Raw genomic sequence first — 18,408 nt, 5'->3', positions numbered from 1 at the left:
ACATACATACATACATACATACATACATACATACATACATACATACATACAGGTAAAAAGCTCATATACATAATGTAAAAAAGAAATCAAACACTTTGGGAAAAATGTAATCTTAAATGAGGGATGGAATTTGACTGTTTTTTTCTTTAAAATTATTAATAGTATTTAATATGGTATTGAGATACAACACATTAACAAAACAAGTGTGGGGCCTGTATCTAGAAGTTCAGCCAAATGTTCCTCCTTCTCTAAGCAGCCCCACTGCCCTCTGGCTCTGTGTCACACAGCCATCAGGAATGGTGACTGTAGGAGAGATGGAGATAAAGGCTGAAAGACAGAAGAAAAGCAAACATGGAGATGACCTTAGCCATTTCCTGCCACCAAGGCCTTGCAGGGTAAGTCTCATCATGAGAGCCTTCGTAAAAGGTAGAGGCTGTCCGTAGCCTGTGGTGCTCAGCAAAGACCAGGAGAGCTCGCTCTCACGGTTCTTTCATCTGTGATACCTGAAGAGGAAGCAGGTGGAGTCTTCATTTCTGTGAGGACTAGTCATGGAACTCTGGGTCCTGCTAGAAAAGGGCCATATTTCTTTCCTTAGACACTAGAGTTCCTTCACTGTTATATCTCTAACTTGACAAGTTCAAAACGTATTTATTTTGTATGTTTTTACATATGTGTGTGGTATGCATGAGTGCACTTGCACATGTGTGCTGATGAACATGCACATGTTTACACACATGTGCAGAGGCCCAGAGGTTAATATCTGGTATCTTCTTCCATCACCCTCCTCCTCATTTGCTCAGGCAGGTCCCCTCCCGACCCCTGCTGAGCCTGAAGCTCACCAGTTCAACTAATCTAGCTAGCAGCTTGCCCTAAGGATCCTTTGTATCTACTCCCAGGGGGCTGGGATTACAGGTGGACCACCATGCCTGCAGTGCTGGGGATTCGAACTCCAGTCCTCATGCTTGCACAGGAAGCACTTCACCCTGAGCCACTTCCTGACCCCCTAACCTGTGTTCTCGTGCCAGTGTAAACTATACTGAGAAAGCACATCCTTAACCGGTGAGGGCTCAGTCTCCATCTTCAGACTACTTGGGAGTGTTAGTTCTCAGGGCTTCCCATTGACTTCCTCCCCATGGCAACAGCAGCCCAGCAGAGCCCCGCCAGAGAGTCTCAGTTAAGAGTCCTCAAGTTTGATCTGAAAACAGTGCTGTGTTCTTGAAGAAGACTTTGGACCTAGGGATACTTCTAAAGGCCAAGAATAACTTCAGATACCTGGAAATTTGTTCACTTGACCGGAGAGTATGTCATTGTCGCGAAATGAAACTCCATGCCAGTAGATGTCACAAGGCAAGCGTCGGCCAAATGGGAACTAGAAAAAGAGGAGGAGACGTAAATCATAGTAAGAAAAGAGGTACAGCAGCCGCACTGGAGTCTCGGGGTTTACAAACGACACTTGGCAAACATCCCACATTTTAATCCTCGAATCGAGTGTGGAAAGCAGAGAAACAGGGATCAAGGTAGTAGTGGATACGCTCCTGGTTTGGCAAGCACAGATCTGCCTTAATGAAACCCATGCTTACTTTATAACGAATTATTCCCATTATACTGATTAAAAGCTTAGGGGTGAAAGAAGTCACTTAATGTGTTCCAGTTCATACATAGCTGCTGTGTGTGTGTGTGTGTGTGTGTGTGTGTGTGTGTGTGTGTGTGTGTATGTGTGTGTGTGTGTGTGGTGGGGGTATGGTGGTGGTGGTGGTGGTAGTGGTGGTGGTGGTGGTGAGAATTTGAACCTAAGATAAGAGAACCCAAATCCTAAGTCCACACTGCCTTCCCTTTCTCTGAAAATGGCAACCTTCATCCTGATCCTATAAAATGGTGGAGGCATTCCCGCTCTCCCTCCCCTTGCCTCACACACAGCTCCTCCTCTCTCCTTCCCCCCTGCTCCCCACATGTTGCAGGATGTGTCCTCAGTTGCTGAGACAGTTCCCGTGCCTTAGTGCAGATGTTTGAATTCATAAATGAATGAGCTAGGCGTGGTCACCTAACTCAAGATAAGCTAACGAGAATCTGCCTTCCAGGAATGTGGAAGTCAGAGACACCAGGCAACCTCTGCTGGCCCGTGGACCTGGAGCAATGAGAAGACAAAGCTGAACAGTGGAGGGGGCAGCTGTAGAGCGATATGGCCATGTCTCCCAGAGACAGGTGGAGAGATGGAGGTCCTCTGGCCTGTTGTTCTCCCCAGCCTGGCTGCCGGGCATGCCAGTGGCTTCGCTCCTATAAGATAATCCTGCATCTTCCCAGTGTTCTAAGTTCCTCTTTGGCACAAGCTCCAGGGTTTCAATTATTTTCAAGGAGAAAACCTCTCGCTGAGACAAAAAGGCCTGCTCTTTCTGCTCTGTTCAGTCACCCACAATGTCATTAGCGAGTTCTGCATCTGTAGATGAGGCTCTTTAAAATGTGACTCTGATGGCCTAGTTAAATGGAAGCCTGAAGACCTGCTAGCTCATATTTAGAACCTGCTTGTTAAAAGTCCAAATAAAGAGAGATGACCATACATTAAGTAAAGCCCCTTGACGTTCTGTTTTGAGACGACACTTTGTCAGAATCTCTATCTGCTGTGTCCTGATGGACCCGCATGGCACAGCTGGTGAAATGATGGTAAGTGGTGCTTCCAACCATCCCAATTAAGACCAAGGCCAGCAGATGCAGGCCTTTTAAATCAGCTTTGTGGTTGCAGAGCTGTACCACAGTGAGGAATCTGCTGCTATCTACTGACACGAACAGCTATCTATAATTTATAGCTTTTTGTTCATTTGCTTTGCTTCCAGTGGGTGCCAAGTTATTTATTCAGTAGCCATTAACACGAGGAGTTGGAGCACATGCTGCATTCCTCCAGCTGTTAAGTGCTGCTACAGAAAAGGAAAAGACAACTGGACGGAAGCTCTAAAATATAGACTGTCGAGCAACTGGACCATAACTGCAGTGACTTTGGTGCCCGTCATTAGTGACCAACACCAGCTCCTTGCTAGTGTGCCGCCTAATGATACTTTCTACCCACACCATTGCCCTCTAACTTTTATAAAACCAGCCATGGTGGCTCATGCCCATATTTGAGGGACTTGATGCAGGAGGACTGTCATGACTGTCAGCCTGGGCTGCAGAGCAAGACCTGGTCTTATAAAAACAGCAAAAGACAGCGCGCACACACACCAAAAAAAGGATAAAAATAATACCTTTAGCTCAATAAGTTTTTTGTTGGTGGTGGTTTTGTTTTGTTTTGTTTTAAGAGAGGGTTTCTCTGTGTAGCCCTGGCTATCCTGGAACTTGCTCTGTAGACCAGGCTGGCCTCAAACCTCATAAATAACTGCCTGCCTCAGCCACCCAAGTGCTGGGATTAAAGGCGTGCGCCACCGTGGCCAGGAGCTCATTAAGTTTTAAAAGGCTACATTTGTTCTGTAATTGTCATGTTCCAGACTCTAATGTAGGTGCTAGGAATACAGAACAGCACAATTTTAAAGCTGTTCAGAGCTTGAACATATTCAACAGTAAAAAGCTGAAGTCTTGGCCTCTAAGATTGAGAAGGGGAGGGTGTCTGCTTTCCCTTCTTTCAATACAGGGTTAACAACACCAGAGCACCAGGCAAATGAAACTAAGAACACTCTCACTGGAAAAGGAGAAGGAAAGTGGCTTGTTTGTGGATGACAGGATCCTGTATGTAGAAAACCCTAGAGATTGCATGAGAAGCTTACAGAAAATAAAGAGAACCATGACATAAAACCCAAAGAATAAAATAGCTAAGAATTAACTTGGAAAGGGAATAAATGTGAAAACTCCAAAATGTTCCTCAAGGAAATTAATGGAACTTCAAATAAAGGGAAGAAAATCCCATTTCACAGGTTGGAAAACAGTATTATTTAAGATGTCAAATACAATATTATTCAAAGCGAGCTATAGATTTAATGTTTCTACCAAAACAGCCGTGACTTGGTTTGGGCGAGAAATAGAAAAGATAATCTAGTAGTTAAACGGAATGACAAGAATCTCTAATTGGCAAAAAACAATGTTAAGAAAGATAAATCCAGTGGGAGACCTCACACTCAGAATGTCAAAGCTTGAAACAAAGCTACATGGCTGTAAAACAAAATACAGTCACATATACACCTGCGGGACTGTCCCAAACAGGAAACACTAACACCAAAAAGGCGGTGGTGGCGCACGCCTTTAATCCCAACACTTGGGAGGCAGAGACAGGCGGATTTCTGAGTTCAAGAGTTCGAGGCTAGCCTGGTTTACAGAGTGAGTTCCAGGACAGCCAGGGCTACACAGAGAAACCCTGTCTCGAAAAACAAAACAAACAAACAAAAAAAAAAACCCCACCAAATAATGGCAAAGATGTACGGAGTAAGCACACATATTCTTTTTTGACATCACTGTAAAATAGCGTAGCCACTTTAGAAGACAGGTGGCCGTTACTTAAGAGACAAATGTACTCTTAGCACAGTATCTGGCAATTATATTTCTTGGTGTTTATTTAAGTGAGTTTGAATAATGCCCACAGAAAAACATGAACACAAGTGTTTATAGCCAGTTCCATCTTCTTCAGCAGGTAAATGGATAGACTGTGGTACAGACAGGTGATGACACACTGTTTGGTGCTAATGGGCCATCAGCTTTGGGTCATGGTGATCTGTAGAGGAAGCATTGTACACACCATTGAAAGGAAAAAAGCAAATCTGAAATGGCTATGTAATGAATCGTCCCCACCATAAGACACTCTGGAAGAGGCAAAACTGTGGAGACGATACAACCATTAGTAGATGTCAGAGCCTGGGGGTAGGGTGGGGAGGGGATGAATCCATACAGCACAGAGGATTCTCAAGATAGTGAGACCATATTTAGGGACTATAATGAAGAGCACAGGTTATTGCTCATCCCCCAAACCCATAGGATGTAAAACATTAAGAATATCCATGAGCATATGATCAAATGAGCTTACAAAGAGCACCATGCACTCAAAAACACACCATCACTGCTAGTTACTAAAAAACACACCATCACTGCTAGTTTGCCTTTACACCATTTTCTTAACAACTTAGTGATGTGAGCCCAGCCCCGTGTGTGTAGTGACTCAGCCCTGGTGGCAGGCAGTCTTATGAGAAAAACAGCACCATGAACCCTGTTTATAGACTGAGGACACAATGCTTTGCAAGGATAAGTGACTTCCTCTGGGTCACAGGGCTAGTAAAGGCAGAGTTCAAACCCTGGTCTCCTGGATTCCAAGACCCAAGCCAGGCATGGTGGCATGCACCTGTAAACTCAGTTGGTACTACAAGCTCAGGAAGCAGAGGCACATAGGTCTCTGTGAGTTCAAGGCTGTCCTGGTCTACATAGCAAGTTCCAGGTATCCAGGGCTACACAGTGAGACCATCTCAACAAAACAAAACAAAATAAGAAAATAAAACATGGCTGGCAGCATAGCTCAGTGGACAAGCTCTTGCCACACAAGCCTGGTGACCTGAATTTCATTCCTGTGAAACCATCCTAGAACCTACATGAAGGTGGAAGGAAAGGACCAACTTCACCAAGTTGCCCTCTGACCTCCACATGTGATCCAAGGCACGAGTACTCATCCACATCATTTGAAAAGACCAAAGCACCTGAACACATCACATGCTCGGACGTGTGTCCTCAAGTTTGTGTGATTTTTAGACTGAGAACTCCAGGACCATGAGTTCAATTGTGGGAGGCACAGAGGTACTGTGCTCACAGAAAAGCACTAGAGGAACCAGGGGTTTAAACACAAGGACAGGGTTTTTCCTTCAGAGGGAGGGATGCATGCATAATCTGGTGCCTGCCCAGTAGGCTGGGAGCAGCAGTGGTTAATAGCCCGGTTGACCTTTGCACTCTGTGTGTCTGAGACCATACTGGATCCTCCCCGAGACCCTCATCACGAGCTCATTTTTCTCAATCTACAGAACCCATTTTTATGGAAGGCGTCACATGTACATTACGAATAGCTTTAATGTAGTTATGTCTGTTTATTTAGCTTTCTTCGACTCTCAAAGAGATTTATGGATGCTTTATTGTACACACGAAATTGACTAAATTATTACCAGGAAGTTTTCACAAAATTATGCTGTGCTTAAGTATGCCTAAAATAAACTACTTGGGTCAGACTCCTTAAGTTTGAACCATCGTTGGCTACTGAGTCATGCTGGACCAACTGTCTTCTTATCTCCCATGGATTATCACTCTGCAGGCTGTGGTGATCGCAGAGACAACCCTGCATCTGCACTCAGTAAATCTTTCTCTTTCCTAAGCAAAGTGTCTCCAGCATTTCATTATGGTAATATAAAACTGGCTAATCTATCACTACACACCACATTCTGAACTAATTGTTACAGTTACGTATCAGACCAATGCAAAATATTGTAACAAATCTATCCTCATCTATAAAATAGCTCTGTCACAAAGAAGTCTCTGTGTCAGAGGATACACCAGGATGGAACAAAATCTTTCCCTCTCTTGTCCAGAGGACTGAAAACACTTCCAAAACAGTCTAAAACAAGAGCGGAGCCATTGAATGTCCTCTGAATACATTTGTGTTTGAGCAACTGATGCCAAGGTCTCTCTTTTAATGGTCCAAAAGGTAGATTCAAGCTTCACCTCCCACGGTTTCACAGAATGAAATTTCATGGCTGTTGCTGGTGAAAGCAGAATTCACATTTCTGTACTTTGTGAACATTTTTATTCATAAAGCTGCTGTGCAAAAAGAAACTCTTTTACTGACTGAGAATAAAAGTGTAGGGATGTTACTGTGCACTGTGTAAAGATTACCCATGTATTATTCAAATGCTGATTTCCATGCCCCTACATCTGGCTACAATTCTTCCTCTGAGAATCTCCTGTCTCAATGTTGTGTACATTGCTCCCCAGTTATTCCCAGGTTGTTCAATAAAAAGGCTGATCAGCCAATGAATGAACAGAGGAAAGAATAGAGCTGGATTTCCTCCCAGCCAGGGGAGGGGGCAGGAGAGAGAGGAAGAGGGGATTCAGCCACAAGGAGGGCAGGAGGAGGCATCATGGAAAAACACACTTGAAGCCTAGAGAGCCAGACCAATACTAAAACGCAAGTATCTCAGGGATGTTGGCTGGGAGGCACCCAGATTAGCTTAGAAGATTAGAATAGATCAATGACTGCCAGGTATTGTACAGTAAAGCTTGATTATGTAAATCAAGTAGTCTCTGTCTTATTCATTTGGGAACTAGCCAGGAATAAAGGAATACTGCCACTTTTAAAAGTAGTTTTACATGGAAGTGGGAAATACACTTTGTTTAGGGCAAGTACATGTGGAGTACATAGACAGGGAAACCATGCAAACCAGTGCTTTAAACAGATGGTCCAAGGATGGCCCAGAGATAGCTCAATGGTTAAGAGCATGTGCTCTTTTTGTAGAAGACCTGGGTTGGACTTCCAGCATATGGTTGCTCACAGCCCCTTAACTCTGGTTCCAGGGGATCAAATCCCCTCTTCTGGCCTCCACAGGTACTGCACATACATGGTGAACACACATATATGCAGACAAAAATACATATAAATTAAAAATAAATAAATTGTTTCAATTGAATGTATCCTTATAGTGAATGTAACAACTACTATTTATGCTAATCTTCTTGACATCTGCCTCCATTCTACACAAGAAATATAATCCAGGGTAGCAAACTCAGAACTGGAAGTCATGTTGGCCTCTCCCCAAAGGTTGTACTCTTTACTTCTTCTAAGCTAAATGGCTTGGCAGCTAGCCTGTGTCAAATACAAGCACCCAGTAGTATGCCCGATACCTTAATAGAGCTACAGACCTGGCATCAACTTTTAGATCTGATATAAATTATGTGATACTCAATGAGTAGTACCTAGTCACCTTTGGCTTAATTGAAACTTGCCTTCCCTATGGTTGTTTGGGTTGTGATCTAACATGTATGCTGTTAATCCTATTGACCCAAACCCAGCACATCTTCAACCTCTGGTCAGAAAACCTTAATGTTCAAAATTGGGGTAAAATAAATGATGAGGGTCCCTTCTCATCTGTGCTCTAGAAACAAGGCCATCTACAACCTGAGACAGAAAGTCCAAAGGATAAACCCCATAGACCTTAAGAAATGCATGCTCCCACTTGCTTTCTTCCTCCCACAGTTCTTTGCAGCTTTCCCGCTGCCCGCTGAACCCCAGCAGTGCCCCTAGCCTCTTTGTTTTATATGTTTGGTTTCATTCCCTCACTGGGTTTACCTCATTCACACATCTCAACCCAGCTGTCACCTGACCACTGCTGTCCTAGACACTATCACCACTGTGGCCATTCTCAATTAGAGTGTTTAAGACCCAGCTAGAAAGAAACCATAAAAATCATACCAAAAGAATGTCTCACAGGAACAATCAGGAAACGGACTAAAACTTCACCCCTGACCTTCAGGAAGCAAGCTGACCAGTGGCTGGGAGAAATCTGACGCCACGTCCCATCACTGTGACAAGTACCTGAAATGAGGAATCTTACAGAGAATGTGTATTTACCTTGCCTCACAACCATGGAGAACATGGTTGGCTAACAGTCTTGCTTTTGCACCTGAGGTGACAAGCACTTCACAACAGGGAGTGCATAGTGAAGCAAATCCATTTGTCTCTTAGCAAGGAAGCAAGAGAGACCAGGGTACCCATCTACAGCCTCTTCATGGGTAATTCCAGATGACCTACACCCTCTCTAGGCCGCACTTCCTACAGGTTCTGCCACTCTGCAAGGCCAAGGCCTGAGGACCAGGCCCTTGGGGGGACACTTCAGAGCCAACCTTCAGTAACTATCAAATCCTGAACACAGCTGGGGCTGCCTGGAAGAGGAAGGCCAGCCCACCCTACTTCTCTGCCACTTATATGTCACTTATATGTCCTCCCAGACAGCAGAGAAGTGCTAGCCACCAGCTGAGGACTGTGAGACTCTGGGCTCCCTTCCACTTATGAGAATGGAGGTGATGAGCAAAGACCTCCAGCTGGGTGAGAGATCACACAGCCAGCCTCTGGGGAGCCTGTACTTGCAGACAAGTCCCTCCCCTGGAGTCTGAGAGCCTGGCTTCAAATCTCAGCCCTACCAACTGCGATGGGCCATGATTTCATCATCTGAGAAAGATGAGTGGCACAGTGTCCCTGGAGCGGGCTGCTGAAGAGATGAAAACAGCCACTCAGGGGAGAGGACGCCCCTGACACCGGAGCCTGACACACAGTAGGAGCTAAATTAGCCCAGTTAGAGACAGTGCCAAGCAAGGCTCCCTGGATGTTCTTCCACTAATGAAGTCCCCTGGTGAGAAAGTCCTAGAGGGAGCCTCCCTAGCCATGCCTGATGACAGACAGACAAAGGAGAAGATGCCCCTCCAGGAGTCCTCTGAGGAAACCACAACTCAGAGCTCAGAGTATACAAATGAGTCCTGGTGACTCTGGTTAAGAAAACTTAACCAAAGAGGTTAGTGTGAGGTGGGAATGAGGTGACATTTGTAAGAGTCAGAGAAGTTGGGTGGAAAGCAGGGAGCCCTGCATGTCTGGAGCTGAGGGGCTGTGGGAGACAAGGCTGGAGAGGCTCGCGGGGCTCCCTGTGCCCCACATCAATGCTGAAGAACTCCTAGGATGGCTAAGGATTAACTTGGCTCTGCAGGTGTGGGGTAGCTGGAGGAAACTGGGAGCTGGGCTAAGGCTGATGTGAGGTGAGAAAGGAGAACAAGCGAGGGCAGATCCCATGAGGAAGCCACCCGGCGCTGGGAGAAGAGAAGGGGCCAGTGTAGTGATTGGGCCATAGACAGGCATGTCCTGGGAAGAGGGAAAGGCAAGTCATCGAGGAGCTGGGGTACAGAGGAGCTAGGGTCCGGTGCAGACCCTGGCCCGTGTGTAAAGTCTTCTCTGAGCCTCCTCTCATGTGCCCATGAGCCACTGTTCCTGTATCACCTTCCCCAGGATGCAAGCAGCTGAGACTCCCAAGGAGGGGCTCTCACGTGGCTGACTGGTGCTCTGAGGAGCCTTCCAATTTAATAACAGTGCTGTCTGGCTCCAGTATGTTTCTCGGGAACACAACAATTACTCACCCTCTAATAGAGTCAATGCAGCCTGAGGATGGTTAAATTAACAACCTTTTACTGGAAAGTGGCACTTCTTGTGATCTACGGGGCTTCCTGGTCCTGTTCACCCCTTTGTTACTGTAGATACAGTATGACACTCTGGGCTAATGTGCCATTCATTGCTCACCAAGTCAGCACCAAAGCACACTGTATTTATATTAAGCCCATTTGTTATCCCTCCTAGGAGTTACAGCCGACAGAGCTGGGGGTGGGGGGGGGGAGCGGGAGACGGGGTCTGTCATCTACCTCTCCTTTGCTTCTGGTCCCAAGTCTCTCAATAAGATCAATATTGTTGCCTAATAGTGTGAGTGTGGGGAGGAACCGCCTCAGGCGGAGGGTGCGATGATCCCGCACTGTCAGGACATCAGCATTCCCTCAGGATACCCACTGTGCCATCTACTTTCCCACCCACGAAGAATCTTATTAGTAGTGATTATATTAGGCAGGAGAAAAACATCCACAAAGTTCCACGGCAATTTACCTCTTGGCTTGCAGTTTTAATTAAAATTCCAGTTTCTTTAGCAAATAGCTCTGGGAAGGTTAGATACCAACTTAGCCCTTTGTTTTCCTCCATTTTCCAATCTATAAGGGTGACACAAACAGCAAAATCTCCATGCTAAATGTCTCCAAGTCTGTCACATCATAGATCCAATACCAGTGATAAACTATAGCGTAGCTCCGGAACACCCCAGAAGCCGTCAACAGCCATCCCTGTCCCCCTGACTCCCTCGCAGAGTGACCTGTCAGCTCATTGCTATCCCAAATTACTGAGTCTCCTTCTCACCAGAACTTTAAATGTGTTTATTAACTGTGATGGGGGCAAAGCTGAGGAATCTTCCGTTTCAGAAGGACTTTCTTCCCACCCAGGAAACGGCTTCATCTCAAGTCATGCTTGACAACTCTTAGCCAGAACCCATCCATGCTGGTTGGTTCAAGACTCCCAGCAGAGGCTCCCAGAGGAAAGCTGCTCTGTATGAAGACTGTGGCACAGTGGTAAAGCACTTGTCTTGTAGGCATGAGACCCGAGTTCTGTCCCAGAACTGATGTTTAAAAAATAAAACAGTCAGGGGCTGATGAAATAAGTCATCAGGTAAAGGCACTTGCTCCTGAAGACCTGAGTTTGGTTCCTGGTACCCAAGGTAGAAGGAAAGAACTGACTCTCAAATGTTTATTCACACACATACACTCACATACACACACTCACACACTGTAACACACACACACATAAACACATACTGTAACAAACACACTCACATACACACACTGTAACACACTCATATATACACCCACTCACAGTGTCTCACGCACACGTACGCACATACTGTAACAAACACACTCACACACATACACTGTAACAAATACACACAATCACATACACACACTCACACATTCACACACTGTAACACACTCATACACACTCACACACTTACCCACTGAAACAAACAAACAAGAAAGTCATTTTACGGTGATGCTCATTTGTCAGCACTGTAGTGATGCAGAGAGTACCAGATTCCTAGGGTTTGGCTCACTGGCCAGCCTAGTTGGATTAATAATCCCACTTGGCAAATTCCAGGTCAGTCTTGAAAAGAAAAAGTGGACAGTGCCCGAGGGATAGCACCCTCTCCCCATGTCACAGAAGAGGCCGCTAGGGAGTAGGGAGGTAGAGGGCAAGTCTAATGAGAAGGAGGGAGGCTGTCAAGGTAACTGAGGTGGGTCAGGAGGTGGTGATGCAATCCTTCAACCCCAGCACTCAGGAGGCAGAGGCAGGCGAATCTCTACATAGTGAGTTCTAGGATGGCCGGGGCCACAGAGAGAAACCCTGTCTCAAAAACAACAACAAACAAACAAACAAAAAGCCCAACAACATAAAGACAAACAACAAACAAACTGAGATGGAAAATTCCCATAGGAGGAAACAAAGTCTGAGCAGAGAGTAAACAAGGAGATTCCAACACCTGCAGGTTATCTCAGTGGTCACTGAGCTGCTGAGTGACCTGGGTTTGCTCTGTAGATCTTGGCTGTTTCCCTCTTGTCACATGTAGGTTGTCACTATTCTCAGACCTGCAAAGCCCTGATATTCCTTCCCTTTCCAACAACTGAGGATGTTTTGGCCACATTCCGAAGCACCCAGTGCAGTCAAAATAATGTCCCCAGGGGAAGAGGTTCCTCAGAGGACTCATTAGACAAAGGTAGATGGGCTTAGGGCTCCCCTAAATTTATTTCCTCCTCCTGACCCTGAGTCATGCACAGAGACACTCCACTGTGATGTCATAGGTCATGTGTTAAGAAATTGAATCTTATGCCAGTAATTCCTATACTTAAAGTAGTGGCCCCTGCATACTGAGGTCACAGGATTTGCTGTGTGTTTTATATGTGCTATTTAACTCGCCTTCACGGCAATGCTATGAAATAGTAGAAATGTTATTTCTGTCTGACACATGAAGAAAACAGAACTCAAAGCAGTTAGACAATCAAGCCGCTGTAGTGAACCATGGGAGTAGAATAAGGGCAAGTCCCAGCCTCATTAACTCCTTAGTCCCTGAATAACTAAGCCCAGTAGAAAGAAGCAGGGTTCCTTCAAGCACTATAGAATTCTAGTGACCTTATCCTGAGTGCCTACGCTAAAGGGGTGGGAGGATAGAAGACGACCAAGAAGGAAACCGCCAGCTCTTAGCAGCTCTCCAGAGTACATCAATAGTATACACCTGCGTCTCTGCCTGGGCGGCCATGCCTGGCCTGGCTCTCACCTCCTGCTGTCAGTGCCCAGCAGAGTCCCTGAGTGCTAGATGGTTTTCAAATGCCATGTGAGTGGTAGTCTCTCTGTGCCTGAGTTATTCCTCCGTACAGTCATCTCCACTTCCACCCACAGTACAGTAAATAATAGGATTTGACTCCCCCCACCTTTTTTTAGATAAATAGTATCTCATTGTGTATACACCATCACATTTTATTTATTTGTCCCTCCATTATGGGCATGCAGACAAAACTCAGGTTGGCATGTCTGGTGCTGGGCACCTCCACCCATGGAGCCAGCATCTCACCAAGCCTTCCTTCAATTTTGGAGGAACCGTCATACTTTTTTCCACTGTCGGTGCGCAGAGTTTTGCTTCTACTAACAATGTGCAAAGATTCAGGGAAGGCTGAATTTGATCCCCTCTGGAGAAAAATCACAATCAAGAGAAAAATTAAAATTGTTCAACTGAAAATTGATATGATTCACGTTACTCCCGGCCACACTCTTGGTGGAAGGAAGGTACCTCTCGGTGAACAGGGACGTCACCAGGCAGCTCCTGGGCCTCCACTCAGCCATTTAGACCATGCAGCCTAGAGGCCTACAGAGCTGGATATTTATGAACCACCTCACCCCGCTGGAGGTGAGAGAGACATAAGAATAGCACTTCTGGCTGTGTGGTGGTGGCAGCGCACACCTTTAATCCCAGCACTCGGGAGGGAGAAGCAGGAGGGTCTCTGAGTTGGAGGCCAGCCTGATCTATGGATTGAGTTCCTGGACAGTCAGGGCCACACAGAGAAACCCTGTCTTGATATAGCAAACAAACAAAAGCACTCTTGTTCTGTAATTAAATCCCCACCTCATTCTACACACCTTACATAAAAATAGGCTCTTTCACTTATTTTTTTTTTTTGAAGGTACACAGAACCCATAGCTTACAACTGTCTGTAACTCCAGCTCTAGTGATCTGATTATAGTGAGACTTTCTCTGACCCACCAGTGTGGGGCTGTAGCTCTCGCGTGGGCGTGGGTCCTGTTGGGCAGAGTTGTGGATCCCGCGTGTCTGCCACGAGTCAGGGAGGCAGAAGCACAGGAATTTGACTGAGTTCACTCCATGCTGCGGTGCTGGGCAGATGCTGGGCTGAGAAGCCGCGGGACTCCGTCTGGGCATGGAGAGGTCTCAGCCTGAAGTCCTGCAGGGGCAGAGCTCCTGAGTGGGGGTCTCTGGGCCAAAATGGCTGACTGGGAGACCGACCAGTGGTCTCTGTCTTTGGGCTCCCAGAACCCGCTGGGAGCCTCGGAAGAACTGAGACGGGAGGGCATACTGGCTGGACAGGCCCACAGCAGAGAAGGACGGGTGGGAGCGCTCTGGTGGCACCCTGTGGGGAGGGAGCGCTCTGGTGGCACCCTGTGGGGAGGGAGCGCTCTGGTGGCACCCTGTTGGGGGGAGACTTGATTACTGGGACTCGCTTGGCTTGGCTGGGTCGGCTAGCTTGCTTGAGTTAGTGGCCTTTGCAGCGGGAATGTACAGAAGTCTTCTAGTGACAGATTAAGCAGCGGCTTGGTAGTTAAAGGCCTTCCCGATGGTTCCCATGATGGCCCCAAAGACATGAGGAAGTCCACGGTTTTATAAGGTTTATTGTCATGGTAGAAAGTGGATGTGGTTGTATCCTCCCTCTCCGTTTCTCAGGGCGGGCCTGACTTAAATAGGGAGGGAGGAGGGTCTGGGAAGGAATGCCCTCTGGCCTTTAGGTATCTCATTAATATGGAGATCTCTTGAGGCCCTGAGGCCTATAGTCACTCCCTCTACCTGTGCTAGGTGACACAAATCTCTCCTTGGGAGGAGCTGTAGGGGCATTGCCCTATGTGACTGAAAGGCACTGATAATGGAGGTCTTTGGCCGTGTGTCAGGAGCCTGGAGTCTGGGAGTGTGGTAAAATGTATGCCTTCCCTCGCAGGGTCTCTGGCCATCTCTAGCCAGTGCTCCACCAGAAACCAAGCGCTCCTTTCACGGTCCTACACACCAGCACTATCAATAATGACACAGAGGCTTCTATTATAGTTTAAAGCTTAGGCCTTTTGCTGGGACAGTCTCTGGCTAGCTCATCTAACCTAACCCAACTGGTTTAGCCTACCACCCGCCACATGACTGGCTCTATACTTCTCTGCTGCAGACAGTTCCCCTCCATGTTTGTTCTCAAATTTCCTGCTTCTCTTTTTTTTTCTCCCTGTGGCACTCCCTCTGCCCAGAATTTCTGCCCTCCTCCTTCCTGCCCAAGCCATTGGTCATCAGATCTTTATTATAACCAAGTAAGAGACAACTTCTGCTACAGTTCTGGGTTGCCTTTAGGACAAATATAGAAAACCCAATGATGGGCATAGAAATGGCAGTACCAAAATCCTGCCAGCACTTAACTCTCTGCCAGTACAGAATTAACAATTGAAAATATAGAGACATGCCTTCATACAAAGTAAAATAGGTCACCCCAACATCTGATGCCCTCTTCTGGCCTCTGAGGACACTGTGTACACATAGTGCATATTCATACATGTGGACAAGACACACATAAAATACAAGTAAGTAATCTTTTAAAGAAAACTTGGAGTGAATTGGGTCCATGGCAGACACGGGCAGGCAGGTCTCTCTGGTTAATAGTTGACAAGAACTGACATGTCCATCTCCCATAGGCAAACTAAGCCAATGTGAAAAAGGAAATATCTTTGCCATAACCCAGGCCATCAAAAGTGCTGGGCTGGTCCCAGCTGGGACAGAGCCCTCTCTTCTGTTAAGGATTTTAAGGGAGTTCTCAGCATAGCAGCCTGGCAGAAAGAGAAGGGTAGAGTCTTGATACCGGTGCTGGTGTTTGGAGGCATACTTTGTCCCTGAGGATGGACCCTATGGCCAGGTCCCCATCTTCTCACTCTTTACAGTGCAGCTCAGCCAACAGCTGTGCGCAGGAGCACCACCTGACCTAGACTGGCTCCCTCTCAGACAAAGCATGTAAGCAATACCGTTCACTTCACTTAATGAACTTGGGACAACCTGACTGATGGCCCGGCTCAGTCGGCAACGACAGCTGGCATGAGGTGTGTCACCTCAGTCAGTGACAGGGGCTAGTAAGACAAGGCCAGGCCAGGAGCACTTTCAGCTTCCCCAGCATGCAGGTCTGCAAGCAGCCCTGTTGCAGTCGGCATAACACTGTGTTTGCACACTGCATAGAGATGCTGTGTTCTGGAGCAGCCTTAAGAAACTGGGCCAATAAAGTCACTTACGAAAACCCTGTATCATGCTGCAAATGGTGATCAGTAGAGACCTCAGAGAATTGAGAACCAGACCAAGATTCTAGTCCTAATTAATTTATTCATGCAAGAAACATTTGTCGCGTACCTAAGATATGTTAGCTTTTAGGCTAAATGCTAGGATATAAAACAAAGCTCCAACCACTGAACTGGGAGAACACTACAGAGGAGAGGGCAGAAAAAGTGAAAGAGGCCATGTGAGGAGTGAGGTGTTACGGAAGGTTCCGGATGTCACAGAAGCTGAGAATGTCTGCACAGACTTGTCCACAATCATGGAGCATCGAGAGGAGCCGTCTCCCAAGGATTTAAAGACAGTCTAACGGCTGCTGGTAAAGGAAAAGACATTTTCTTCAGTGATGCTGCCATTGAGAAAGGGTACACATGCCTGCAAATAGCCTTCCCCATGCTGTTGTATGCACTGGGTCATACACACACACACACACACACACACACACACACACACACAGCAATGCTAATGTTTGCTTCACTGTTACCTCTCTTTCTTGGACGAGCTACCAGGTGCACCGGGTAGCACTGCTGGCTAATTTGCCCCAGTTTGCCCAGGCTCTCCTTGTCCTAAGATGCAGAGTCTCCCCGGTGCCAAGCCAGTAAGGACTGTTGGTCACTTGTATGCCAGGGCAGCAACCACTTGTCCAAGTTCCTCTTGAAAGCCTGAATTCTGAGTGTAGTCCTTGCTCTGGTAGCCATGTCCAGCTGGGTGGGGAGGACACAGGTTTACATTTAGATCACCTAACGGCATCTGCCTGCCTTTCACAGAGGCTTAGAGGATGTCTTCCGCTGTCAGTGCTCTTACGCTCTTCCTAAAGAATCCCAGGCAGAGATGTCCACAATCTACCTCAACAGCTGTCCCACTATCCGTAATCTTTTTAAACCATTAAGTTCAGCCCACAATCCTATTGTTTTCATTCTCAGCGCTGGACTCAATAAGGAAACCTTCAGCTTAGCTAGTCAAAAGATCAGGTGGAATCACTGGAGACCTCAAAATGGCTCAACCAGAGCAAAATGGAAAGACCACTGGAGGAGAGTCTTTGAGAGGTGCGTGTGCGTGTGCGTGTGCGTGTGCGTGTGCGTGTGCGTGTGCGTGTGTGTATGTGAGCGTGCGTGCACTTAGGAGAGGCAGATTATAAGACTTTGAGAACACTGGAAAGTCTGTAGGCCGCCAGGTTCAGCAGCTCTGAGGAGTAGTTTACAAGCTAGTCTGCTCAGTGTGAGGAGACAATATCATCAGCAAAAGCGGGCAAACAGCAGAAGGCGCTCACCGTGCGCTGCCGTCTGCTTCTGCGCAGTCTGCTTCTGTGCTCACTGCTTTTACCTCCTGCCCACCCCCACTGATTGACAACATTCATCCATTTAACAAATCAAAAGACAAAACAAAACAAATAAAGACAGAGTTCACTCACATCCTACTGTGTCCAGTGTTGGGCACAGAATGACAAATGAGAGTCGCGGTTCTTGCGTTCATGGAGTTTGGAGTCTGGTGAGGGATAACGGACAGACTCCTACAGAAATGTTAATGAGCTTAGGGGAACTGGAATTCAGGAAACAGAGAGGAGACGAGGTGAGGACGACTTCAGGATAAAAGTTTCGACAGAGAATAAATGGCACCGAGGCCTTGAGAGAAGAATGTCCAGTTAGGTCACAGAGGTGAGACTGTATAGATGTGGGACTGGGGCTCTGCATACCATGCTCATCTTAGGACTCATGCTCCCTACAGTCCAACATGACCAACTCTGTCTCAAACCTAAAGAGTACACACGGCGAATGGCATTCAGTTCCCACATTTGACGCTTAACATTTCCCATCCTAATCTGACCCTAACAGTCTACCTTAGGGGGATTGTTACAAATAAGGAGTAAGGATCCCCCAGGACTCATCCCTGCTGGAGAACTAGATGTTAATAGGGCCTGCAGGTAATTCTTACATCAGATAGTTCGGGGAATGCTAGTTAGGTCCTGTCTTCAGAAAACCTAAAATCCAGCATAGGAGTTTTAGGAGTTCCGGGCCATTTTTAAGAACAGACTGGAATCCCTTAAAGTCATTCAGCTTTCTAAGAAAACAAATGGGACAAGGGAGAAAGAGAAAGAGAGATGGGGGGAAGGGAGGGAGAGGGAGAGGGAGACAGAGATGGAGACAGAGACAGAGAGACAGAGAGACAGAGCATGCCTTATAGAGATCAGTCAGCCAGCCAGTCAAAACAAAAGGCT

General features: G+C 46.7%; 1 protein-coding gene across 1 annotated transcript in view; it reads right to left on the bottom strand.

The window, feature by feature from the left end:
• Ttll11 (tubulin tyrosine ligase like 11) overlaps window positions 1-18,408 on the bottom strand; it is a 227,083-nt gene that overhangs the window by 191,678 nt on the left and 16,997 nt on the right. Inside the window, exon 2 of the mRNA XM_028754738.1 lies at window positions 1,273-1,369. Within this exon, the coding sequence (XP_028610571.1) occupies window positions 1,273-1,369 (97 nt within the window). The remainder of the gene's footprint in view (window positions 1-1,272; window positions 1,370-18,408) is intronic.

The sequence above is a fragment of the Grammomys surdaster genome, unplaced genomic scaffold (genome assembly GCF_004785775.1).
Source record: "Grammomys surdaster isolate TR1022 unplaced genomic scaffold, NIH_TR_1.0 126035, whole genome shotgun sequence".
Taxonomy (NCBI): Eukaryota; Metazoa; Chordata; class Mammalia; order Rodentia; family Muridae; genus Grammomys; species Grammomys surdaster.
This window is presented reverse-complemented; position numbering and strand designations above follow the sequence as displayed.